Source organism: Ranitomeya imitator, chromosome 6 (assembly GCF_032444005.1).
Source record: "Ranitomeya imitator isolate aRanImi1 chromosome 6, aRanImi1.pri, whole genome shotgun sequence".
Taxonomy (NCBI): domain Eukaryota; kingdom Metazoa; phylum Chordata; class Amphibia; order Anura; family Dendrobatidae; genus Ranitomeya; species Ranitomeya imitator.
The window spans coordinates 255,173,225-255,200,785 of NC_091287.1; the positions used below are offsets into that span (position 1 = coordinate 255,173,225).

The following is a 27,561-nucleotide window of genomic DNA, read 5'->3' on the forward strand; positions in this document are numbered from 1 at the left end:
CAGGATTTTTTTTTCTCAGTTTGTCTCCCATAGTTGAGGTCTACCTATGATGTAAATTACAGACGCCTCTCATCTTTTTAAGTGGTGGAACTTGCACTATTGCTGACTGACTAAATACTTTTTTGCCCCACTGTACATTTGCTTAGGAGCATGATGGCATGATGCCAGAGAGACTATGTGGATGGTATCGGAATGTGTCTTCCATCCAAAGCAAGAAGGAGGATGGTGTCGCAAGAACAAGTACACCCCACTGACCGGACCGTCCCACAGGTGAGTATAATAAAAACTCTTTTTCTTTTCTTGCAGGTCAGGTTGGGGGAAAATATACAGCATTATAGAATGCTGTGTATCAGGCCTGAAAGGTGGTGGCCTTATCTCATATCGACCAAACTTGGGGACAGGTTCGCTTCAATGTTATACAACATTCAAACAAATGGAATATACTGAGAAATGTTTTGTTTTTGGGAAATTATTTACATCACGCATGATGAGGCCCAGGCATCAACCTGGTCTATCTAGTAAGGCACATTCATCATCATGGTCTGTCTAGTGAGGGCCAAGCATCACATTGGTCTGTCTAGTGAGGTACAGGCATCACCTTAGCCTATCTTCTGAGTCCAAGTAGCCTATCTGCTGAGTCCAAGGCTTCATGATGCTCTGTCTAGTGAGGCCAAGTATTAACTTCATCTGTCTTGTAAGCCCCTGCATTACATTGGTCTATGCAGTGAGGCTTATGTATCATCTTAGGTTGTCCAATGATGCTCAGGAATCATCTTGGTTTCTCTAGTGAGGCTCTTGCATCACCTTGGTCTGTCTTGTGAGGCCCAGGCATCAGCTTGGTCTGTTAAGTAAGTCTCAGGCATTACCTTGATCTGTCTAGTGTGACCAGGCATTATCTTGATCTGTTTAGTATGGACTGGCATTACTTTGATCTTTCTTGTGAGGCCCAGGAATTACCTTTGTCTGTCTAGTGAGGCTGCTAATGCATTACCTTGGTCTTTGTAGTCAGGCCATAGAAGAAAAACTTTGAGAAGGCCTAGTCAAGAGAATCTCATTAAAGTGATGAAAATAAGCAGTCACAATAGAAGATGATCCATGATATAAACTGTGAAAGGTTGGCTCACTTAGCTGCTCCTCACAGTAGGCACAGGCACATGTGGGGTTAAAGTCTCTGGGTGGTTTATTGCATCATAAACCCAAAATGGTAACAGAAAACCCACCTTTCTGGCTCAAAAGAAAGTAAACAGTTCACACAGTGTTGCCCAGTACTTCTGTGACAACACTTATGGCAGCTCTCACAGGAGCTTCAGTATGGAGACTTCCTTGTCTCCACACAACACAGCCTGAGAAAAAACAAACTGGCTGGACATTTATTTCTCCAGCCACACCCTTGAGGTGCAGATATGGTGAGTAGGCATCCTGCCCATCTCTTACCTACTCACCTAAAAACCCACCCATAACATGGCCGCTTAACTCCTTCAGCAGATAGCATGCTGAAAAGAAACTTATGGATTTCTAGATCACGGAGGAAAGCAATCTCTGTGACACATATCTCTCCTCACATACAGTGCCAGTACCCTGTCACAAAACATAAAATTAATTTTTCTTAGAATTGATAGAGCAAGCTGGAACACTGGCATGTAAATAAAAGTGAACTTAATAGTGGAAAATGTTTTTCTTGCACTAAGGCCCTTTGGACCATGAAGCTAAAAATCTAACTAGTTTACCTGTACAACTCCTTCACTTGTCCTGTGCACTTTGTTTGAAAAGAACCTCTAACTGAATTTGAACTGTTGCAAAAGAGACATATTATCATTGGTAATAGCTTAAAATTATTTTATGATATTAATGATTTTTTTTCATATTTGTTGTCACATACAGACGGGGTGTTTTGCATCTTCATGAAAGTACAGGAATCCACGATTTAGGCCTGCCTCGCTGGAAGCTTACATCTTGTCTTATTTTTGTGATTGTATTCCTTTATTTCAGCTTATGGAAAGGGGTGAAAACTTCTGGCAAGGTTAGAATTTTGTGAATTGAACCTACTTTTACAAATAAATCTAATTAATAGATTTTCAATACAGCTAGATCAAGTCTGACACTTATGTAAAATTCTAATTTTTTACCACTTCTAATATATGTGAGCCTGCATTCTTTCTGTGAAGCGGAACAAATATTTTTTTTTCTGTTTCTGTATTTTACTAGGGCAAATAGAGGAATTTAATTCCCTTAAATTTCTCTTTTCCTAGATACTTACAGAAAAACTGTAACATTTTGATGCCTCCCTCTAAAATGTACCAATAGCTTTCAAATTTCCTTTTTTCCCTCAGCTCTTATAGCTCTTTCCGGTGCTAGGAACTGCTCATTTTCTCACGAGAAATCCTGAATACAATTTTTTGTTGACATGTTATCACATTGTAAATATCCAGAAAAGCATATATCTTTTTCAGCATGTTAGATCTTTTATATTGTAAAATTGCAAATCATTTTTTAACTTCAATGGCAAGAAGGAAGTCCTACGTGGTCAAAGCCCATGGGTATTTGCCTCATTTTTGTTCCCTAACTTCTGATTCAGGATAAATGTTTTAAATGGAGATCTCAGCAGAGACAATCCCTTTAAAAATGTGGTCTCAGGTGATCAGTGTCCTGATCTTCCATGCTCCTGGCAAATAGCTAATTTGGCTAGAGCTGGCCACTGGCCAGGCCTATTTGGCCTCTGTGGGGGCAATGTAGCATTTCATGGTAGTCTTTCGGTTAAAAGACCATCCATGTATTGCAAGAATCATTTAAGTCCACCAGATCTAAACCAAAGCTGCTCATACACAATGCCTATATGTTCTACCTCCTAGAGTGAAATCCTGAGCAATATGTAATTAAAGGGAACCTGTCACCAGTTTTTTTTCCTATCATCTAAAAATATCATCTAATAGAGTGTGAGCTATACATTCCCCAACTACTTGTGAAACCCCCCGACTCCCCATGAATTCCCCATAAGAATTGTTTATATGTCTCCCGCGCTGTATGGAAATATCCTCGGTCCGGTCCGATGGGCGTTGGTTCTGGCCCCACTCCCCACCCCAAATCGATGTGCTGTACGCATTCCATTCTGTGAATAGCGTTGTTCGCGTACAGGCCCGCGCGTGCACCTTCAAATTGCCTTCTGCGCGTGCGCAGTATGCTTTGCCCAACTGCGGGCGAAGCCAAAAAGCATTAGTACGCATGCACCAGTAAACTACGTCTGGAACACTGCAAAAGACTTCAGGGACATAGTTCTTCCGGAGCATGTATTTCCATACAGCGAGGGAGAAATATAAAAGGTTCTTATGGGGGATTCATGGGGAGTCGGGGGGTTTCACAAGTAGTTGGGGAATGTATAGCTCACACTCTATTAGAAGATATTTTTAGTTGCTAGGCAAAAAACTGGTGACAGGTTCCCTTTAAAATGGCATATTGATAGGGGAAATCTAATAAAGCCACTAAAATGTTTTGAAAGTCCTTATAAAGTAATTTCTTAAAAATAAAGAAATGTAATTAAATACAGTACAATTAAACTTAACAGTGTTTGTAAATTCTCCTTCAACCTTTCAGGCAAGATTGGAAAATAACCAGCAATACTGCTATAGGGATTTCCTCTATTTTCCTATGCACCATTTTTTTTTTTAAATTCCTTTTATTCTTATGACGTTTGCTCTCTTTATATTTTAGTAACGTTCATCTTGCTTTGGATTTTAGGTAGTGTGGATTACAGCTACAATGCCCTATGTTGTCTTGACAGCATTGTTACTTCGTGGTATCACTCTACCAGGAGCTATAGATGGAATTAAAGCCTATTTAAGTGTTGATTTTCTTCGTCTTTGTGAAGCTTCGGTAAGTGGACATGTGGTTAATACATGAATATCCTTAATTTCATTTTGAGTTATATTGCCATTGCTTTAGTACAGTAGAACCTAAAATACCCATTTTATTATTATTCTAGATGGTGGCCCGATTCTAACGCATCAGGTTTTCTAGAATATGTATGTATATAGCAGCCACATAGTATATAGCACAGGCCACGACATATTCTTGAATACCCGATGCGTTAATACAGGCCACACAGTATATAACAGTGGCCATGCAGTATATAACACAGCCCATGCAGTATATAACAGTGCCCACATAGTATATAACACTGGCCATGTAGTATATAGCAGCCATGCATTGTATAACGCAGCCCACACAGTATATAACACTGCCCACGTAGTATATAGCAACCATGTAGTATATAACCCAGCCCACACAGTATATAACACTGCCCACGTAGTATATAGCAGCCATGTAGTATATAACGCAGCCCACGCAGTATATAACATTGCCCACATAGTATATAACACTGCCCACATAGTATATAGCAGCCATGTAGTATATAACGCAGCCCACGCAGTATATAACATTGCCCACATAGTATATAATACTGCCCATGTAGTACATAGCAGCCATGTAGTATGTAACGCAGCCCATGCAGTATGTAACACAGCCCACGTAGTATATAGCAATGTGGGCACTATAAGCGTGGTTAAAAAAGACTTAAAATAAAAAATAAACATATACTCACCTTCCGAAGGCCCCTTGTAGTCCTGGCGCCTGTGTGCGGTGCACGCGGCAGCTTCCGGTCCCAGAGTTGGTATGAACGCAGGACCTGTGATGACGTCACGGTCACATGACTGTGACGTCATGGCAGGTCCTTCTTGCATAGTATCCTTGGCACCGGAACCTGCCGCTTGCACTGCCGAGGACAGAGCGACACGTCGGAGGGTGAGAATAACCTTTTTTTTATAATTATTATTATTTGTAACATTAGATCTTTTTACTATTGATGCTGCATACACAGCATCAATAGTAAAAAGTTGATCATACAGGGTTAATAGCTGCGTTAATGGAGTGCGTTACACCGTGGCATAACGTGGTCCATTAATGCTGCCATTAACCCTGTGTGAGGGCTGACTGGAGGGGAGTATGGAGTGTGCACTGACTGCGGGGAGGAAGGAGCAGCCATTTTGCCGCTGGACTATGCCCGTCGCTGATTGGTCATGGCAATGGTCATGGGTGTTTTGCCATGACCTATCAGCGACTTGGAATTCCATGACAGACAGAGGCCTGATTCCAGCAAAGTGTCACTTACTGGGCTGCTTGTTGTAGTTTTGTTAAAATCACTGTTTTAACAGCATGAGATTATCACTAGATGAATTTTAACACTGCATTGGCACCTTTCTGAAGCTCAAAAACAAATTTTTGACCTTGAGAGAGGTAGTGGTCTGGAGCAGAAAAGCATTGGTACCAGTGAAAATCTTATCTGAAGCTCCGCGGCTCCTCACTTCCTGCAGTTCAGCTCGCCTAGCATGATTATCTCCATTCTAATAAATACTCATCTGGAAGATATCTCCTCCAGCCACCTGGCAGGAGCTGCGGATATTCTCACTTCACACAACACCACCAGGTGAGTTCAGCCACCCTGTGGTAGATTGGCTCACTCGGCTGCACACGGAGGTAGATACGGGAACATTGCGGCTTGGTTTATTAAATGTGGCATAAGCCAAGGGTTAAGCACAAAATAAACATGGCCCTCTGGGCAAAAACAGCAAACCAAAACAGTAGCTCTACAGTCCTTGTAGTAATGGGGTCAGCCTGCTCATGGTTAGCACAACCCACGGTTCAGACATAAACCACAGCACAAAACCACTTCTCTGGAGTGTCCTTTCCAGACACTCAACACCCAGACTGCCTCTGGAGTCCAGCCATTTAAGCCCAGACAATGTGACTTTGTCACTTATCCCCCCTCTGTCTAAGGGGTTTTGACACCTTCACTGGCTAAGCAGGGGACTCTGGACAGGGCATATGCATTCCCATGCAACTTCCCTGACCTGTGATCCACATGAAAAGTAAATTCTTGGAGCGCTAGAAACCACCTAGTTACCCAGGCATTCTTCCCCTTCTTTTCTCTCATCCATTTCAGGGGCGTAAAATCTGATACTAGCCTGAACTTCTTGCCTAACAGGTAGTACCTCAGGGTGTCGATTGCCCACTTGATGGTCAAGAACTCTTTCTCCACAATGGCATTGTTCTTCTCACAGGAGAGTTTCCTACTCAGGTATAGGACTGGATGTTCATCCCCATTTATTTCCTGGGACAACACAGCTCCCAAACTGACCTTGAAGACATCCGTCTGAAGCACAAGCTCCTTACTGAAGTCTGATGTGATCAAGATGGCTGTCTGCACAGGATGAACTTCAGCTCCTGAAATGCCATCTCAGCTTCAGAGGACCATTTGACCATAGATGATTTTGTACCCTTGAGAAGATATGTCAGTGGCTATCATGGCAAAATTCAGGGTAAATCACCCACAATTCCCAGAAATGCCCTAACCTGCTTTTTGGAGAACGGCTGAGGCCACTTTTGGATTCCCTCCACTTTGTCTGTTTGTGGCTTAATCTCGCCACTTCCAGCGATGTAGCCCAAGTACTTTGACTCTTCTTTTCTTAGGCCACACTTCTTTGGGTTTATGGTAAACCCTCTTTGATGTTGTCCAAGTAAATGGTGACATACTTCTTATGAGGGACCAGTATCCGGTCCATAGCCCTCTGGAAGGTAACTTGGGCTCCTTGAAGTCTGAACAGCATTCGGATATCCTGAAAGCACCCATCTGGTGTAGAGAAGGCCGTCTTTTCCTTGGCACTTGGAGAAAGGAGAATTTGCCAGCACCCTTGTGTTTGGTCCATGGTGGTGATATATCTGGCTGACCCTAACCTCTCAATAAGCTCGTCGACTCAGGACATCGGATAAGCATCGAACTTGGACACTTCATTGAGCTTCCTGTAATCATTACAGAAGCACCACTCTCCAACCAGCTTCATCACAAGGAAAATAGGGCTGCACCAGCCGGTCTTTGACTCCTTGCTGACGCCCAGGCTCAACATCTCATCACCTCCTTAAAGATCACCTCGCGGCAAGCTTCAGGTATCCAATACGGCCTTTGGTTCACCCCCACTTGCGGTTCAATAAGTATTTGTGGTTCACAACCTGCGTACATCCTGGTAACTCCGAAAACTGGTCTTGGTCCTGCAGCTCACGGCACTGTTTTTCTGTGCCGGCAACAGTGTCTCTGCCACTGTAACATCCTCAACCTTGGCTTCAGGATGGACCCCTAGGCATGTTGCTTCTACCGGATCCTTATCTCGCCATGGCTTCAGCAGGTTAATGTGGTACACTTGGTATGGTTTTCTTCTCCCCAGTTGATAGACCTTGTAGTTGGTGTTACTCAACTTTTCAACCACCTTGTATGGCCTTTGGCATTTGGCCAGGAATTTACTTTCAATGGTGGGGATCAATACCAGCACCCGGTCCCCAGGGCTAAGCTGTCTCAGTCTTGCCGACTGACTGTAGACCCTTGCCTGGGCCCCTTGTGCTTGGAGGAGACTCTCCTTCACAATCGGCATCATACTTATGATCCTGTCCTGCATCTGGACCACATGTTTGATAACGCTCCAGTGGGGTGTTACTTCTGCTTCTCAGGTCTCCTTTGCAATGTCCAGAAGACCCTGAAGGTGCCGTCCATATACAGGTCCTTCTCAAAAAATTAGCATATAGTGTTAAATTTCATTATTTACCATAATGTAATGATTATGTGACGCCCAGGAGACCGGGATACCCAGCACCGGACCAATGGAGTCTGTCTCTTGAGGGGGATGTCACGGGTGGCTTGACCCGGTGCTGTGGCCTCAGGCAATGCACAGTGTAAGGGGTATCATGAGGGGACAGGCACTTACTTGATCAGCAGCAGGTTCTCCCAGCGGTGACGATCTCGATCCTGGATAGATGGCTATTGTCCAAATGAAAGACTGAGGCACTGAAACGTTTAACCAGTTTACTTTAACATAAAAGGATTTACAACCAGTCCTGTCACCGGAGTCTGTATGGGAACTCTGAGTTACTTTGACCCTGCCGGGGTCTTCGCCTCTTATTGTGCGCAATTTCTGTGTGGCCCTGCTGCTGTATGTGAACTGGCTGCCGGCCCAACCTGTCCCCTCCGGGTCCTGGTTCGACGGGCAACCCGAGTCCTTTTATCGGTTTACCCCCTCTGGGAGTACCGCTGAACTCTGTGTCTGTTGCTGCATCCGACCCTAGTGAAGCTGATATCACCTCACGTTTTTCCGGTTGCTGTATTATATATAATGAATACAGCCACGGATCCGGTATCCGTCTTTGCGCCTGTTCTGGGTAGTGATTAATGCTACCCGGTTCTCACAATGTCCTTTTTCTCTATCCCTCTTCTCCTCAGGCCGGTGATTTAGGCCTGGTAACAGTCACAGGGCTGTTAGAGATTTAACTGTATGACCTCTCACTATCAGCTCCTTGGCCCAACTGCCATTTCTTCTCTCAGACCAGAATGGATCAAGGGGAGTCTCTGGAGCTCCCCCTTCTGGCCGGAGGTGGTAGTGCAGTCTTGCTATTTTAGTATTTGTACTTACTGTCAGTAACTATTTTTGTGGCAAATACCCCTAGGGGTGCCACATTCCCCCTTAGTTAAGAACAGTACTCCGGGACTGTGGGACAATAACATTTTGAAATAACAATTAATATGTACAGAGTCTTAAAAATGAAAAGTTACAAAAACCACTCAAGGAAACAAAAATAGAGTTCTGTAAAAAGTCACTTCAAATAGCGTCCATTAATACAGTTCTATCCTTGAAGGTATTAGGAACGGCACTGTACTTAGTGTCCAGGAATTTAGTTCCATTTTTCCAACGGAGTTATCAATATAAAGTCTAAAGAAAGTTCAAAAAGAGCAAAAAGCAAAGTTCAAAAAGCAGTCTTTCCGGAGCTTTGATTTAGTGCCTCCGGGCTGATAAAAAGTTCAAGAATATGCAATAAGTTCATACAGACAAGTCTCTGTAGGCACTGGGCTTAAACGTTGCAGACTGATAGCAATGACTATACTACATTTTCTGTTTAACTATATACGGCATAACATATATACAATTCACATTATGAGCTTTATAGTTGGTAATCTGCATACCTGGCCGGTAATTGACCCTGGGTACTACGCTGTGATCTACGTAATAGCGGTGTCTCTTCATGTGGTGTACTACTGTCTACTGCGGATGTAGTATCTGCCCGCTCTGCTAAAGATAATTCCACGACTATGGAGTTGGCAAGTCCACCGTGAATGGGATTACTCTGACCAGGAATCTGTTCTTCCTGGCCTGGAACCTCCTGTAGTACGGGGTCAGCCTCTTCCTGTCTTGGGACTTCTGGTATTGGGTTCGGTGTTGGGTAAAAGGCCACCATGGGAACCACTACTGCACCATGGTATGTTAGTAGGGTTTTGGGAAAGTCTCCTATACAGGTGTGATACACTTCCTCTTCTTTTTCCTTTACTGGTTGAACCTGTATGGGTTGAATAACTTCTGGTTCTGGCTGGACAACGTCTGGCTCTTTCAATGCTTCCGGACATAATTTAAGATTGTCTCTTGACACTAGTACAGATGTTAAGCCTCCGTTTTTGCTAATGAGACACATTTTAGGATTATCCACTCTTGTTGGTAAAACTGTGTAGGGTACGGCTTCCCACTGATTGTCCAGTTTATTGGTTCGACGATTTCTCTTGAGCACTTGGTCACCCGGTCTTAATGGGGTCGCTAGAGCATTCTGGTTGAAAGTTCGCTCTTGTCTTTCTCTAGTTTGCTGAAGGCTTCTTTCCACACTCTCTTGCACTTGGCGATACTGCTTTTGCCGTATGATATCCCAATTGGAGTCTTGAACTTCTGCGTCTGGTTTCAAAATTCCCATTTCTAGATCGATTGGTAATTGGCCGGGTCTTGCACGCATAAGGTAAGCTGGGGTGCAGTTGGTGGAGCTCACCGGGACATGATTATACAGATCCACCAAGTCAGGCAATTTCTCTGGCCATTGATTCCTTTCTGTCTCAGGTAAAGTCTTTAGTAGGTCTATTACAATATGGTTCATCTTCTCGCATAAGCCGTTTGTTTGTGGATGATAGGCCGTCGTCCGGATCTTTTTGCAACCATACATATTACAGAATTCTCTGAAGATCTCTGATTCAAAGGCTGTACCTTGGTCGGTGAGAACCTGTTCCGGATATCCATGGGGTCTACAAAAGTACGTTTGGAATGCTTTGGCTGCTGTTTTTGCTGTCAGATCTTTTACGGGTACTACTACCAAGAAACTTGAATAATGGTCCACGATGGTCAAGGCATAGACATAGCCGGACTGGCTTGGTGTCAACTTCACGTGGTCCATGGCTACAAGTTCAAGTGGTTGTTTGGTGATTATGGGCTGCAGTGGTGCTCTTTGGTTCTTTTGATCGTTTCTTCTGAGGTTACACGGGCCACAATTTCTGCACCACTGTTCGATTGATTTTCTCATCCCGACCCAATAAAATCTTTCTCTTAGAAGTACTTCTAACTTTTTCCAACCGAAGTGACCAGCACCATTATGGTAAGCTTCGAGGACCATCTTCACATCTTGTTTAGGCACAATAATCTGCCAAACCAATTCATGTGTTTTCGGATTGGTGTATCTTCTACAGAGCTTCCCTTGATACAGGAACATTTTGCCTCTCTCTTTCCAGAGTTGATGCGTCTCTTCTGGGGCATCCTCATAGGGATATGCACTTTGCTCAGTCAACAGTTCCTTCACCAACTTCACAGCCGGATTGCTGTCTTGGGTGTCAGCCCATCTATGGTGTGCTAACGGATTAAAATTCACCTCTTGTTGTTTCTGATAGGTACTTGACTGATGATGTTTTGCCTTGGGACGATGGAAGGCTGATAGTTCAATTTCTTCAAGCTCCCCCGTTTCCTCTTCTACATCTCTCAAGTGTGGCATCCGGGATAGGGCATCGGCATTTCCATTCTTGCGACCTGCTCGATACTTGATTATGAAGTTGTAATTAGATAACCGGGCTATCCATCGCTGTTCTAACGCACCTAATTTGGCTGTGTCCAGGTGGGTCAACGGATTGTTGTCAGTATAGACAATAAATTCTGCAGCGGCCAGATAGTGTTTGAAACGCTCCGTCACAGCCCAAACTACTGCCAGTAGTTCCAATTTGAAGGAGCTGTAATTTTCTGAATTTCTTTCAGTAGGCCGGAGCTTTCTACTTGCAAAGGCGATTACTTTCTCCCGACCTTCTTGCTTTTGTGACAGCACCGCTCCTAGTCCCACATTACTGGCATCGGTGTAGAGGATGAAAGGTTTATGGTAATCTGGGTATGCCAGAACCTCTTCTCCGGTTAGTGCCTTCTTTAGTTGTTCAAAGGAGTCTTCCCTTTCGTCGTTCCACTGAAAAGGAGGGTTTCGGTTTGAAGGTTTCTTCGTCTGCCCTACCAAGGTGTCTTGCAAGGGTGCTGCCAACTTGGTAAATCCTTTTATAAATCTGCGATAGTAACCCACCAATCCCAGGAATTGTCTCACTTCTTTTGCGCTGGTAGGTCTTGGCCAATCCCTTATGGCGCTTATTTTCTCGGGATTTGGTGCTACTCCCTCCGAACTCACGATGTGTCCCAGGTACTGTACCTTTGGCTTGAGAAGGTGACATTTGGATGGCTTGACTTTCATGCCATACCTGGATAAGGCTTCGAACACTTCTGCCAGGTCTATTAAGTGTTGTTCGTAAGTCTTTGAGTAGACGATCACATCATCTAGGTACAGGAGGACGGTCTCGAAGTTCTTGTGTCCGAGGCAGCATTCCATCAGCCGCTGGAAGGTACCGGATGCGTTGCAGAGTCCGAACGCCATGCGATTAAATTCACATAGACCCATTGGTGTGGTGAATGCCGTCTTTTCCTTATCTCTCTCAGCCACAGGGACTTGCCAATACCCGCTTGTTAAGTCTAAGGTGGAAAAATAATTAGCAGATTTCAAAGCAGTTAAGGACTCTTCTATCCTAGGCAAGGGGTAGGCGTCTTTATGGGTGATGTTATTATTCTTCCGGTAGTCTACGCACATTCTCATGGTTCCGTCCTTTTTTTTGACAATCACTAGAGGGGCCGCCCAGGGGCTACAGCTGTCTCTTATTACCCCAGCCTGTTTCATTTCCCTCAGCATATCTTTTGCACATTGATAGTGAGCGGGCGGTATGGGTCTATATCTTTCTTTTATTGGGGGATGGTCACCTGTGGGGATTGTGTGTTCTACCCCTTCTATCCGTCCGAAGTCCAATGGGTGTTTACTGAAGACTTGTTCATATTCCTTCACTAGCCTATACACCCCTTGTTTTTGATGGGTAGGTGTTGAATTTATGCCCACGTGTAGCTGTTGGCACCAATCCTCCATTTCTCCATCTGAGCCATTGCCTTCCACCTGACAGGTTGGTTCTAAGGGCTCAATGGTTGTGATGGCATTGTTGTCAACAGTATATAGCTTTGCCATTGTAGCATACCTTGGCAAAGTGACCTCTTCCTCTCCACAGTTCAAAAGTCGTACCGGCACTCGTCCCCGGTGTACCTCGACTATCCCTCGTGCTGTGAGTATAGTGGGCCTGCTGTCGGTGTACACTGGTTCTATTAAGGCTTGATAATCTCGTCCCTTAGTACCAATGGCTGCTCTACACCATACCAGCATTTCTGTTTTTGGTGGGATTACAATAGACGTTGGATCACTTACCCTCACACTGCCGATTTCTCCACCTGCAACTTCTACCTGTTGCCTTAACATCAATACTTTTATTTCCCTCCGGAGAACTCTCTGCTGGCAGGATTGGGCAGTTTCAGCAATTTGCTGTAAGACAGAAATGACTTCGGAAAAGCAGTTCTCTAACACATTCATTCCTATCAATACAGTTGGTTCACAGTTCCGCCGGTCAACATCAACAACAATTATACCCTGTTTCTTCAGTTCTACTTTACCAATCTTTATGGTCATCTCCCTGAATCCTAGTTTCGGTACCAACTTACCATTGCTGGCCCATATATCTAGTTCAACATCAGAGGGCCCTTTATCAATATCTGCATCAGCCCAGTACCTCTTATAACGGATATACGGTATAGATGAAATCTGGGAACCTGTGTCCAGCAAAGCGTTGAGGGGAATTCCGTCCAGCACGATAGGGATAATGGGTCGTCCTCCGATGTACCTGTCGTGCCAGGGTGTTGGGCCTTGAAAGTTCATTCCTGCGAAGCGGCCCGCATTCCCAGGGGATTCCCGTTTAAATCACAATCTCGTGCAAAGTGGCCCGGCTGCTGGCAACGGCGGCAAATGGGCTGTCCATCCGGTTGGTAGTGGTCGCGGGGTCGTCCTCTCCATGTCGGGTATCTCCGGGGTCTCATCCATGGAACATCCTCTCTACAGTTTGCCAACTCCATCTTGTGTCCTCTCATCTCCTGCATGGTTTTAGCCATTGAAGCAACAACATCAGCTAAAGAGTCAAGCTTTTGTTGAAGAGCCTTATTAGTACTGGGCCCTAGGGGCTTAGCAATGGCCCCAGACATAGCTGATGTCACTGGCACTCCCTGTTGTTGAGGTGCCTCTGCCATGGGTTGCGCAGGATCCTGATCCCGAGGTGCCTCTGCCAGCTGGAGACGTATAGCGCTCTCCTTTAATTGGGCAAATGTCAATTCAGGGTTCTTAAAAACAAGCATGCTCACATGCCCCCGGTGAGAAGGGGTGTAGAGTCCCTCAATAAATTGATCTCTTAGCAGTTTATCCGCTCCGGTGTTAAAAATGGGTTCAGCCAGTGTAAGTGATTTAAGGGCTTCCTGCAGGTTTAAGGCAAAGTCTCTCACGCCCTCATTAGCTTTTTGTTTGCAACTAAAGAATCGTACTTTAGCTTTGCTGCTGGCCGTGGTTTCAAATGTAGCTTTTAATCCAGCAAATATGCGTTCAACAGTGCCTTTTAGATCAGCTGCCCATGCTGTGACTTCTCGCTTAGCATGGCCACTTAACTGCATCATCAGGAGACTAACACGCTGAACTTCACCCACAGGGAACATGTCAAAATGGGCCAGCATCTTTTCTCTGAAATCGTCAAGGGTATTAGGCTCACCTTCATACATTGGAAGCCATGGGCCACCCGGGGTATATGGCATCAGCACCGGCATGATGGGCGCCACTCCTTGCACCGCTGCGCTGCCGGACTCTCTATTGACACTCTGTCTTTCAGCTGCATTAGCGTTGCCGAGTGCTGCGGCGTCTCCGTGCTGCGACATACTGTGCCCCCTTAGTTAATCCGGACCCTTCCGGTCCTCCGCTTCCGTCGGGATAGTGTAGATTCGTTCCGCTGTGCAGCAGGATCGATTTTCCCCTTGCTCTGATGTCAGAGCGCTCAGCTTGGTGCCGCCCACAATGACACGCCCCCTGCTGCTCCCACCCACCGCGCTCTGTAATGGCGGATTCTGAAGTTTTTCAGTTAGACTGGGGCTCAGGTGATGGCGTAGCTCAATTAACAGTCTCGTGCCTAACGGTTATGAAGTGATTACCTCAGGGGATGGCGGCCATCTTTACTCCATTATAACCAATGGGGAAAAGTCACTTTCAATAGTTTTCAATGGGGAATGGATTTTTCTTTAATAAAGTCAATTTTCAAGATTTTTCATCCCAGTTTTCACAGTTTTGGGCTCCAATCACGGCACACAATACCCGGTATACGGGCTGGCTAGATCCTGTTCGTGACGCCAATTGTGACGCCCAGGAGACCGGGATACCCAGCACCGGACCAATGGAGTCTGTCTCTTGAGGGGGATGTCACGGGTGGCTTGACCCGGTGCTGTGGCCTCAGGCAATGCACAGTGTAAGGGGTATCATGAGGGGACAGGCACTTACTTGATCAGCAGCAGGTTCTCCCAGCGGTGACGATCTCGATCCTGGATAGATGGCTATTGTCCAAATGAAAGACTGAGGCACTGAAACGTTTAACCAGTTTACTTTAACATAAAAGGATTTACAACCAGTCCTGTCACCGAAGTCTGTATGGGAACTCTGAGTTACTTTGACCCTGCCGGGGTCTTCGCCTCTTATTGTGCGCAATTTCTGTGTGGCCCTGCTGCTGTATGTGAACTGGCTGCCGGCCCAATCTGTCCCCTCCGGGTCCTGGTTCGACGGGCAACCCGAGTCCTTTTATCGGTTTACCCCCTCTGGGAGTACCGCTGAACTCTGTGTCTGTTGCTGCATCCGACCCTAGTGAAGCTGATATCACCTCACGTTTTTCCGGTTGCTGTATTATATATAATGAATACAGCCACGGATCCGGTATCCGTCTTTGCGCCTGTTCTGGGTAGTGATTAATGCTACCCGGTTCTCACAATGTCCTTTTTCTCTATCCCTCTTCTCCTCAGGCCGGTGATTTAGGCCTGGTAACAGTCACAGGGCTGTTAGAGATTTAACTGTATGACCTCTCACTATCAGCTCCTTGGCCCAACTGCCATTTCTTCTCTCAGACCAGAATGGATCAAGGGGAGTCTCTGGAGCTCCCCCTTCTGGCCGGAGGTGGTAGTGCAGTCTTGCTATTTTAGTATTTGTACTTACTGTCAGTAACTATTTTTGTGGCAAATACCCCTAGGGGTGCCACATTTACAATTAAACTTTCATATATTATAGATTCATTATCCACCAACTGAAATTTGTCAGGTCTTTTATTGTTTTAATACTGATGATTTTGGCATACAACTCCTGATAACCCAAAAAACCTGTCTCAATAAATTAGCATATTTCACCCATCCAATCAAATAAAAGTGTTTTTTAATAACAAACAAAAAAACCATCAAATAATAATGTTCAGTTATGCACTCAATACTTGGTCGGGAATCCTTTGGCAGAAATGACTGCTTCAATGCGGCGTGGCATGGAGGCAATCAGCCTGTGACACTGCTGAGATGTTATGGAGGCCCAGGATGCTTCAATAGCGGCCTTAAGCTCATCCAGAGTGTTGGATCTTGCGTCTCTCAACTTTATCTTCACAATATCCCACAGATTCTCTATGGGGTTCAGGTCAGGAGAGTTGGCAGGCCAATTGAGCACAGTAATACCATGGTCAGTAAACCATTTACCAGTGGTTTTGGCACTGTGAGCAGGTGCCAGGTCGTGCTGAAAAATGAAATCTTCATCTCCATAAAGCATTTCAGCCGATGGAAGCATGAAGTGCTCCAAAATCTCCTGATAGCTAGCTGCATTGACCCTGCCCTTGATGAAACACAGTGGACCAACACCAGCAGCTGACATGGCACCCCACACCATCACTGACTGTGGGTACTTGACACTGGACTTCAGGCATTTTGGCATTTCCTTCTCCCCAGTCTTCCTCCAGACTCTGGCACCTTGATTTCCGAATGACATGCAAAATGTGCTTTCATCAGAAAAAAGTACTTGGGACCACTTAGCAACAGTCCAGTGCTGCTTCTCTGTAGCCCAGGTCAGGCGCCTCTGCCGCTGTTTATGGTTCAAAAGTGGCTTTACCTGGGGAATGCGGCACCTGTAGCCCATTTCCTGCACACGCCTGTGCACGGTGGCTCTGGATGTTTCCACACCAGACTCAGTCCACTGCTTCCTCAGGTTCCCCAAGGTCTGGAATTGGTCCTTCTCCACAATCTTCCTCAGGGTCCGGTCTCCTCTTCTCGTTGTACAGCGTTTTCTGCCACATTGTTTCCTTCCAACAGACTTACCATTGAGGTGCCTTGATACAGCACTCTGGGAACAGCCTATTTGTTGAGAAATTTCTTTCTGGGTCTTACCCTCTTGCTTGAGGGTGTCAATGATGGCCTTCTTGACATCTGTCAGGTCGCTAGTCTTACCCATGATGGGGGTTTTGAGTAATGAACCAGGCATGGAGTTTATAAAAGCCTCAGGTATCTTTTGCATGTGTTTAGAGTTAATTAGTTGATTCAGAAGATTAGGGTAATAAGTCGTTTAGAGAACCTTTTCTTGATATGCTAATTTATTGAGACAGGTTTTTTGGGTTATCAGGAGTTGTATGCCAAAATCATCAGTATTAAAACAATAAAAGACCTGACAAATTTCAGTTGGTGGATAATGAATCTATAATATATGAAAGTTTAATTGTAATCATTACATTATGGTAAATAATGAAATTTAACACTATATGCTAATTTTTTGAGAAGGACCTGTAGGACGTCGATGGAGATCAATATGGCAGGAAGCAATTCAAATCTTGGTTATCCTTTTCCACAATCTTCTTTTACATGGATTTCAAGGTCTTATTGAACCTCTCCACTAGGCCGTCTATCTGCAGATGGTACACCGACATCCTAAGTTGTATAATCTGGAGGGCCTTATACAACTGCCTCATTACCTTGGACATAAACGGTGTTCCATGGTTTGTCAAGATCTCCTTTGGCAGGCTCATCTGGGAGAAAATATGCACTAGCTCCCATGCTATGCTCCAAGCGGAGTAGTTTCTCAGTGGCACCACCTCCTGGTACTGTGTAACATAATCCATTACTACCAGGATGTATTGATGACCCCTGGTGGACTTAACTAAGGGCCCGACCAGGTCCATGGCAATCTGGTCAAATGGGACATCAATTATGGTAACGGAACAAGGGGATTAAGGAAGTAGTATACGGGAGCCATTAACTGGAAGGTTGGACAGGAGCGGCAGAAATTAACAATGTCCCTGTGACACCCAGGCCCATGGAACCTCTGAAGGACTCGCTCTTGCATCTTATCTACACCTAAATGCCCCAAAGACATGAGCATGGGCCAGGTCTAGTACCCTACTTCTATAAGGTCCTGAGACTAACAGCTGCTCTAATTCTTCCCCTCGCTGTTTAGTGACTGGATATAGCAACTCATCATTTACTGCAAAATATGAGAACCTGGTGTCGGCCTCTGGCTCTTGGGCAACCCCATTTATCACAGTCACTTTTTCAAGCACATTCTTCAAAGTTAAATTCTGCATTTGGTCAGTTCCAAAATTCCTGCCAGACCTCTCCAGTTCAGGAATTTCATCCTCACTGGTCACCATCTTGTCCTCGTCACCAGCCAAGACACACAAGTGAAACTCATCCAACTCTGACAGCGATAGGGCTTCATTAGGGTTGAGCCGGCTCCTGTCTGTGTCCCTTGGTATCTCTGCCTTTCCCCACAAGTCCCAGGAAAGGCTGAAGTCCTGCCCAATTATCACGGGGTGTAGCAAACCTTTGACTACCCTGACCTCATGGGAATCTGACTGACACTCTTGCAACAAGATAGTCTTTGATGTCTCCATGGCTACAGCGGACGCCCATGTGTTTCCCTTGGACCAATTGGTGGGGGAATGTGGCCCTTATAAGGGTCACCAAGCTCCTTGAGTGTAAGAGTCCTGTCACCAGCACTCTGTTATGGTCACAGGCAGGGGTGGATTAAGGGTAGCCAGGGCCCCGGGCTGTTCACACACTGTGGGCCCCCCGGGTCATGTGACGGGGGTCATGTGACGGGGTCATGTGACGGGGGTCATGATATACCTGAACCAGATTATACCAGAAAAATGGCTGGGCCCTACTCTACTGTAACCTATTAAATATTTGTTAAAATCTGCAATACAATTTAGGAATATCTTGACCAATAATATCACATACAAGGAACAAATACAACCGCACCGTGACCAGACCACAAATTACAACCACAGTGATCGAATAATATCACATACAAGGAACAAATACCACCGCGCCATGTCAAGACCACATATTACCACTTGGTGACCAAATAGCACATACAAGGGACAAATACCACAACACCATTTCCAGACCACATATTACCACCACATAGTGACTGAGTACCACAATACTGATCAGTAATAAAAAAACAAAAACACAATACTATCACCATAGGTGCCAGTATTCACAGGAGATCTGTACTTAGTATGCAGTGTCTGTGTAGAGATAATACAGTGATCACTGGTGACATTGTACACAGGACCGCTGTATATAGTATACAGTGTATAGTGTCAGTGTATAGGCAACACTGACTCACCAGTGATGTCTCTAGGTGAACTCCTTCATCTTTTATCCAGCACAGACTGCCATCATTTCTTCCAGCCAGGACTCGTTTCTGCAGGAAATAACACAGTTATCTCGAGCTCCACTTGCAGAACACATTACTTAATTTTTCACAACTTCTACATTACACCACATGAAGATAAAAAGGCGATATAGTGTCACTCTGCACAATAACAGGACCGCCCCCCCATTTAAACAGTATACTCAAAAAATAAAATAAATACATCACTGCAGTAATAATATCCCTTAATTAGCCCCTATGGTAATAATATTCCCCACCCTGGCTCCATTTATCTCATTCCTGGCTCCAGCCATATGTTCTCCCATCCTGCACTCATGAGTATCCATTCTACCCCATATGATCTCCACATCCTGCCCCATCTGTCTCCATCGTATCCATCCTGCCCCATGATCCAATCCTGCCCCATGTCTCCAATCATGCCCCGTGTCTACATTCTGCCCATGCCTCCAGTCCTGCCCCCAGTGTGTCCAGCATATTACCCCCAGTGTGTCCAGCATATTACCCCCAGTGTGTCCAGCAATCTGCCCCAGTATGTCCAGCATATTGCCCCCAGACAGTGTGTCCAGCAATCTGCCCCAGTGTGTCCAGCATATTACCACCAGTGTGTCCAGCAATCTGGCCCAGTGTCTCCAGCATTGCCCCAGTGTGTCCAGCAATCATCTACCCCAGTGTATCCAGCATTGCCCCAGTGTGTCCAGCAATCATCTGCCCCAGTGTCTCCAGCAATCATCTGCCCCAGTGTCTCCAGCAATCTGCCCCAGTGTCTCCAGCAATCTGCCCCAGTGTGTCCTCCAGCAATCTGCCCCAGTGTGTCCTCTAGCAATCTGCCCCAGTGTGTCCTCCAGCAATCTGCCCCAGTGTGTCCTCCAGCAATCTGCCCCAGTGTGTCCTCCAGCAATCTGCCCCAGTGTGTCCTCCAGCAATCTGCCCCAGTGTCTCCAGCAATCTGCCCCACTGTCTCCAGCAATCTGCCCCACTGTCTCCAGCAATCTGCCCCACTGTCTCCAGCAATCTGCCCCACTGTCTCCAGCAATCTGCCCCACTGTCTCCAGCAATCTGCCTCACTGTCTCCAGCAATCTGCCCCACTGTCTCCAGCATTGCCCCCAGTGTGTCCTCCAGCATTGCCCCCAGTGTGTCCTCCAGCAATCTGCCCCACTGTCTCCAGCATTGCCCCACTGTCTCCAGCATTGCCCCACTGTCTCCAGCATTGCCCCCAGTGTGTCCTCCAATCTGCCCCAGTGTCTCCAGCATTGCCCCCCAGTGTGTCCTCCAATCTACCCCACTGTCTCCAGCATTGCCCCCAGTGTGTCCTCCAATCTGCCCCAGTGTCTCCAGCATTGCCCCCCCAGTGTGTCCTCCAATCTGCCTCACTGTCTCCAGCATTCTGCCCCACTGTCTCCAGCAATCTGTCCCACTGTCTCCAGCAATCTGCCCCACTGTCTCGAGCAATCTGCCTCACTGTCTCCAGCAATCTGCCCCACTGTGTCCTCCAGCATTGCCCCCCCAGTGTCCTCCAATCTGCCCCACTGTCTCCAGCATTGCCCCCAGTGTGTCCTCCAATCTGCCTCACTGTCTCCAGCATTGCCCCCAGTGTCCTCCAATCTGCCCCAGTGTCTCCAGCATTGCCCCCCAGTGTGTCCTCCAATCTGCCCTACTGTCTCCAGCATTGCCCCCAGTGTGTCTTCCAATCTGCCCCAGTGTCTCCAGCATTGCCCCCCAGTGTGTCCTCCAGCATTGCCCCCCAGTGTGTCCTCCAATCTGCCCCAGTGTCTCCAGCATTGCCCCAGTGTGTCCTCCAATCTGCCCCAGTGTCTCCAGCATTGCCCCCCAGTGTGTCCTCCAATCTGCCCTACTGTTTCCAGCATTGCCCCCAGTGTGTCCTCCAATCTGCCCCAGTGTCTCCAGCATTGCCCCCAGTGTGTCCTCCAATCTGCCCTACTGTCTCCAGCATTGCCCCCAGTGTGTTCTCCAATCTGCCCTACTGTCTCCAGCATTGCCCCCAGTGTGTCCTCCAATCTGCCCCAGTGTCTCCAGCATTGCCCCCAGTGTGTCCTCCAATCTGCCCTACTGTCTCCAGCATTGCCCCCAGTGTGTCCTCCAATCTGCCCTACTGTCTCCAGCATTGCCCCCTAGTGTGTCCTCCAATCTGCCCCAGTGTCTCCAGCATTGCCCCCAGTGTGTCCTCCAATCTGCCCCAGTGTCTCCAGCATTGCCCCACAGTGTGTCCTCCAGCATTGCCCCCCAGTGTGTCCTCCAGCATTGCCCCCCAGTGTGTCCACCGCACCGATAACTGATCCAAAAAAAACAACAAAAAAAACAAGCAGTCTCCTCACCTGTCCGTGCTCCAGGCGGCGAGCTCCCTGCTGCAGCGCACACTCGCCGGCGACGGACAATGACGTCAGACGCCGGCGACGTGTGCGCTGCGGCCGACATCAGCTGCCAGCCTCCAATTGGCTGGCGGCTGTTGTTGTTAACTATTGACGTGCGGGCGCGTGCCCGCACATCAATAGGAAACCGCCTCAGCGCCAGAAGGGACCCGGTGAGCAGATGAGAAGGGGCCCAATGCGGGTCCCCTCTCTCTGCCGACCGGGTCCGGGGGGCACATAAACGCCGCCCGGCGGGCAGTCACAGAGGATTATCAGAGGGTTAATCTGCGGTAGCCCAGGGCCCCCCCAGACCACTGGGCCCTGGGCTACCGCCCATATTGACCCTCTGATAATCCACCCCTGGTCACAGGACATAACTGCGGCCCCTTTTCAGGTTGATAGTCCACACTGAAGGTGGGATATGCATAGTAGAAGCAGCGCCTCCATAGGCTGCAGTCCCTTTGGAAGGCAAGGGATAATGGGCAGCTGTTTGTCCAAGACTGCAACATGTACAGCAAAGCAAGTCTCTCCCCATGGCCTTTGATAACCTCTCAGTGACCCCTTGGGATCTAGGACTCTTCCCAGTGGTTGCTCTACTACCCCCCTTTTAGGGCTCAGGTTCCCACTGGTTATCCTAGTATGGAGATGCACCACCCCCTGGCTTCTTTAGGGACCTCTTGACCACCTGGAACAGTTCCACTAAGCCCACCAGTTCATCCAAATTTTGGGGATCTCCCTGGGCAACCCAGGTCTGACAGCACACTCGACCATCTGGGCTGGGGTGGAAGATTCTGGCTGCAACCATTTTTGTACAGGATGCAATAAGTCAAGCATCTGGGATCAAGGCGGTTTGTCCTCACAATATGCCCCGTGGCGAACCCCTTGTGCTCTGACGGACATAGTCACTCCTGCGCGTGCCAAAATTTCAGTTTTTAATTTGGCATACTCCTGCGCATCCTGCAATGCCAAATCATGATATGCCATCTGGGGCACACCAGTCAGATAGGGGCAAGCAACTCCACCCTCTGCTCTGATGGTAGCTTCTCACGCTTTGCCACTCGCTCAGTCAAAAATGCATCCATTTTTTGCATTGTTCATCTTACCGCCTCCCGGACATATGTGTCGTCACCTAGACTTGGAGTAGTGGCTTCCGACCTTCCACAAACCGCCTATGCAAGCAAGTCAATCTGTTTCTGATGCTGCCAGTGCTCCTGCATCTGCAGTATAAGCAGCTAACTTTTCTTTTGTTGTGCCATCTTTTGCTGCTGTGATTGTTGCTGGTGTTGTTGGTGCTGTTGCTGCTTTGCTTTTAGAATATATTTGAGCTGGTCCTCCATCTTTCCTAATGTTAATGTAATGTTGTATGCTGGCCTGTGACCATCATACATGTTCACTGAGAATGCTGCCTGCATTCTCCACCATCTGTGTTAGGTCGGCTCACTTGGCTGCACATGGAGGTAAATACGAGAACACTGTGGCTTGAAGGATGCACTTGGTGTATTAAATGTGGCATAAACCAAGGGTTAGGCACAAATTTAACATGGCCCTCTGGGCAAAAATAGCAAAACAAAATGGTAGCTCTAGGTACAGTCCTTGGAGTAGCGGGGTCAGGCTGCTCTGGGTTAGCACAAGCCACGATTCAAGCATAAACCACAGCACAAAACCACTTCTCTGGAGTATTCCTCTCCAGACACTCAACACCCAGACTGCCACTGGAGTCCAGCTATTTAAGCGAAGACCATATGACTTTGTCACAATTCCCTCAGTGGTGTTCTTTTAAAATGGTTCTGTTCTATTGTGTGGCTTTTTCCCCTGTCTATAGTACTTCATATATCATGCTGTTCTCAGATGGAAACAGATGGGCTACTAAAAAAAATTAGGTTCAACTATCTCTTTTTCTAACTTGGAGGTTAAAGGTAGAGTTATCTCTCATTCACATGTATAGGAAATAGTTTGCAGTACAACTCATGGCCACTGCATCATGTACAAAGCTATGCCACTGCCACTTCCAAACAACTGATGGAAGTGGTTGCCAAAAGTCAGAACCCACAATCTGATGTTGATGACCTTTTCAAAGGACAGGTCATCAATAATAAAAATATTTTTTAATGTCCCAGTTTTCGTTCACCTCTGTTATATAATAAGCACTTACAGAAGAGAAAGGATCTGAACTACAGTATGGTACAATTGTTTAAGCACAAATCTACTTAAATTCAGATTTATTTTTCAATAATCTCTTCAGTGTATACTGTTAATTAACATTACATTGAATGTATTATATTAAATGTTTCTTCAAAGATATTTGACACAAATTAATTTATTAGAAAAAAATACAAAACAAAGCCACATGGTCTATTCTGTTAATTTGCAGCTAATTTAAACCAATATTTTATTTTCCATAAGAAAGAGCACCAGAGGGGCTTAATTTCCCTCTTCGTGAGCTCACGACTTGACAACTCAAAGCAATAATCTGAGAAATTGGAATTGGTCTCAGTAATTGGTGAAATTACCTTGCATTCAACAGTATCTTTCATCTTTATGCTGAATGAGCTTCCTGCAATTATCTCTAATAACAGCTCTCCCTCTCTCCCTCCTCCTTCTACCATTCTTTGTCTGGTTGGTTCTGGGGATTGTTTAAGGTTTGGATTGATGCTGCCACTCAGATCTGCTTCTCACTCGGTGTTGGGTTTGGTGTGCTAATCGCCTTTTCCAGCTACAATAAGTTTACAAACAACTGCTATAGGTAAGCAAAAGACATAGGTCTACCATTTGCATCAATCAAACATGTTAGTTTAGTAATCACATTTATCCTAGGTAAGTGTTAAGAGTTCAACATAAAAATAAAAAAAGAAACTTGTACACACTTTCAGGTGTCAAGCTAAACTAAAATACACTGCTCAAAAGATAAAGTGAAAACTAAAATACCACATCCTAGATATCACTAAATAAAATATTCCAGAGACAAATCTTTAGTCATTGCATAGTGGAATGTGTTGAGAACAGTAAAACATAAAAATGATTAGTGTAAATCAAAATTAATATCCCATGGAGGTCTGGATTTGGAATGATACTCAAAATCAAAGTGGAAGATCAAATTACAGGCTGATGTTACTTCAGTGGAAATGCCTCAAGACAAGGAAATGATGCTCAGTAGTGTGTGTGGCCTCCACGTCCTGTATGACCTCTCTACAACACCTGGGCATGCGCCTAATGAGGCGGCATATGTTCTCCTGAGGGATCTTCTCCCAGACCTGGATTTAAGGATCAGTGAACTCCTGGACAGTCTGTGATGAAACATGGCGTTGATGGATGGAACAAGACATTATGTCCCACATGTGCTTGCTTGGATTCAGATCTGTCAAACGGGCAGGGAAATGCTGACACTCTTCAGCCACATGAGGCCTAGCATTGTCATGCATCAGAAGGAACCCAGGGCCCACTGCACCTGCATATGATATCACAATAGGTCTGAGGATCTCACCTTGGTACCTAATGGCAGTTTGGGTACCTCTGGCTGGCACATAGAGGGCTGTGCGGCCCTGCAAAGAAATGCCTCCCAACACCATTCCTGACCCACTGCCTCTGGTCATGCTGGAGGATGTTGCAGGCAGCAGAACGCTCTCCACGGCGTCTCCAGACTCTGTCACATCTGTCACATGTGCCCAGTGTAAATCTGCTCTCATCCATGAAGACCACAGTGCGTCAATGTCGAATCTGCCAATCTTGGTGTTCTCTGGAAAATGCCAATCGCCCTGTTCAGTGTTTTGATGTAGCACAACACATTCTTGTGGATGTCGGGCCCTCATACCACCTTCATGGAATCTGCTTCTGGCAGTTTGAGCAGATACATGGATGTTAGTGGCCTCCTTGAAGTCATTTTGCAGAGCTCTGGCACTGTTCCTCCTTGCACAAATGAGGAGGTAGTGGCCCTGTTGCTCAGTTGTTGCCCTCCTACGGCCCGCTCCACATCTCTTGGTGTACTGGCCTGTCTCCTGGTATCTGTTCCATGCTCTGGACACTGTGCTGACAAATACAGCTACAATTCTTGCCACAGATCGCATTGATGTGCCAACTTGGATGGACTGCACGACCTAAGCAACTTCTGTGGGTTTTAGACACCACCTCATGCTACTGTACCTCTAAGGGTAAGAGCAATGACAAAATGTTAAAGTGACCAAAACAACAGCCAAAAAGGATGAGAACAGAGAAATGGTCTGTGGTCACTCCCTGCAGAACTACTCCCTTATAGGGGTTGTCTTTCTAATTGGTAATAATTTATACCTGTTGTCTGTTCCATTTGAACAACAACAGGAGAATTTGATTCACAATCAGTGTTGCTTCATAATTGGACAGGTTGTTTTCATGCAAATGTGAGCGACTTGGAGTTACATTGTGTTGTTTAATTGATCCCTTTATTATTTTTGAGCAGTGTAGTTAAAACAATTTATACTTATAAAATATTATAAATATATAAAATATATAACATTTCCAAAAGATACAAAATTGGTATTAAATCTTCTGACTTCACCATATAAATTTCTAGACCAGATGTTCTCTGTACTAAACTAGCCTTCATGCTAACCTGTAGCACACTAAACTTAAACATCAGCACATGATATTAGTCCTATAAAAAATATTTACTGTATGTCTCATGGTTGTATAAAAATAATCATGTTTGTTACTATGGAGTTAACAAAATTATACAAGTTATTGTACAGTTAAAGTACACTCATTAAACTGGTACAGTATTTCTCTGAATATATGTTATATTAACCTATTATTTATTATTTCATTAATTTATTTTATTTGCTTGTACAGACATAACCTCTAGCAAAATATTGGCAGCATTGTCATGTAAAAAAAATCATAACACGAAGAATTTAAAAGGGCTTTTCCACAAACAAAGTACATTTTAATTAATAGATCTTGGAATAAAAATAAGGTCCACATTTGGATGTGTTAAAAAAATATGTTCCTGTGCTGAGATAATTGTATAAATGTGCCCCTGCTGTGTACTGTGTAATGGCCGTGTCTGACCGTACAGGGACATGGTCGGATCATACCAGAGCTCTTGGGCAGGGGAAGAAGAATAAGAGAATATACTGACATTACAGCACAGGATCGCAGCTGATTCTTCTTGTGAGGCAAAACATTTCACTGCCTGTTGTTAATCAATGTTTTGCCTCATAGAAAGAATCAGCTGCGATCCCATGCTGTTATGTCTGTATACTCATTTGCTTCCTCCCCTGCCCAGCTGTGGTTATGATGAGACCAGGTTCTTGTATGGTCAGACACGGCCATTACACAGTACACAGCAGCGGAACATTTATACGATTATCTCAGCACAGGAACATTTTATTTAAAACATATACAATTGTGGAACTTATTATTCGAAAATCTATTGGTTAAATTGTTAATTAAAATTAACTTTGTTCATGAGAAAACCTCTTCAAGTGCTTTTTCCTCCTTTCATATCACTAATAATCTGTACAAATCCATTGAGAAACAAACTGAAAAAATTTTGAGAGGGAGAAATAAAATTAATGACCTAAAATAATATGGTTTCATAAGTGTGAACATCTCTTATAATTTACTATGTGGTTGTGTTTGGCTAATTCTAATTACATTTATACTCATGTTAAATAATAGTCAGTATACAGTTGCAATCATTTAAAGTGATTCTGATCAACCTCATATATAGTTTAACTGTTCTAGCAGGATTTTCCAGACATTTTCTTGGTTTAAATTTGTGTGCAAAATTATGGTCCATAAGCAGCTTACACCACAGCAAAGGAATCTTAGTGTTTAAAGTCATCAGTCAGAGGAAGGGTACAAAAAAAATTCCAAACAGATATACCATTGGACACTGTGAAGACAGGCATCAAGAGCTGATTTATATTTGGCACAACAATGACATTAACTAGAACTGGGCATCCCTCAAAAATTGACAAAGAAAACAAGAAGAAAATCACTCCAGGAGGCAGCCAAGAGGCCTTCAGCAACACAGAATGAGCTGCAGAAAGTTCTGTCAAGTAGTGGTTGTGTACTGCATGTGACAACACTGCCCTGTATTCTGCATTTGGCTGGCCTGTGGAATAGGGTGGCAAAACGGAAGTGGAAGCTTACAAAGAAAATAATCTGTTCCCTGCTATGTTTTGCTCAAAATGTGTTATGGCCTATTGAGAT

General features: G+C 45.4%; 1 protein-coding gene across 1 annotated transcript in view; it reads left to right on the forward strand.

The window, feature by feature from the left end:
• Positions 1-27,561, forward strand: part of SLC6A3 (solute carrier family 6 member 3) — a 192,969-nt gene that overhangs the window by 92,552 nt on the left and 72,856 nt on the right. Inside the window, exons 4-6 of the mRNA XM_069732277.1 lie at positions 1,882-2,020; positions 3,733-3,867; positions 24,015-24,118. Of these exons, the coding sequence (XP_069588378.1) occupies positions 1,882-2,020; positions 3,733-3,867; positions 24,015-24,118 (378 nt within the window). The remainder of the gene's footprint in view (positions 1-1,881; positions 2,021-3,732; positions 3,868-24,014; positions 24,119-27,561) is intronic.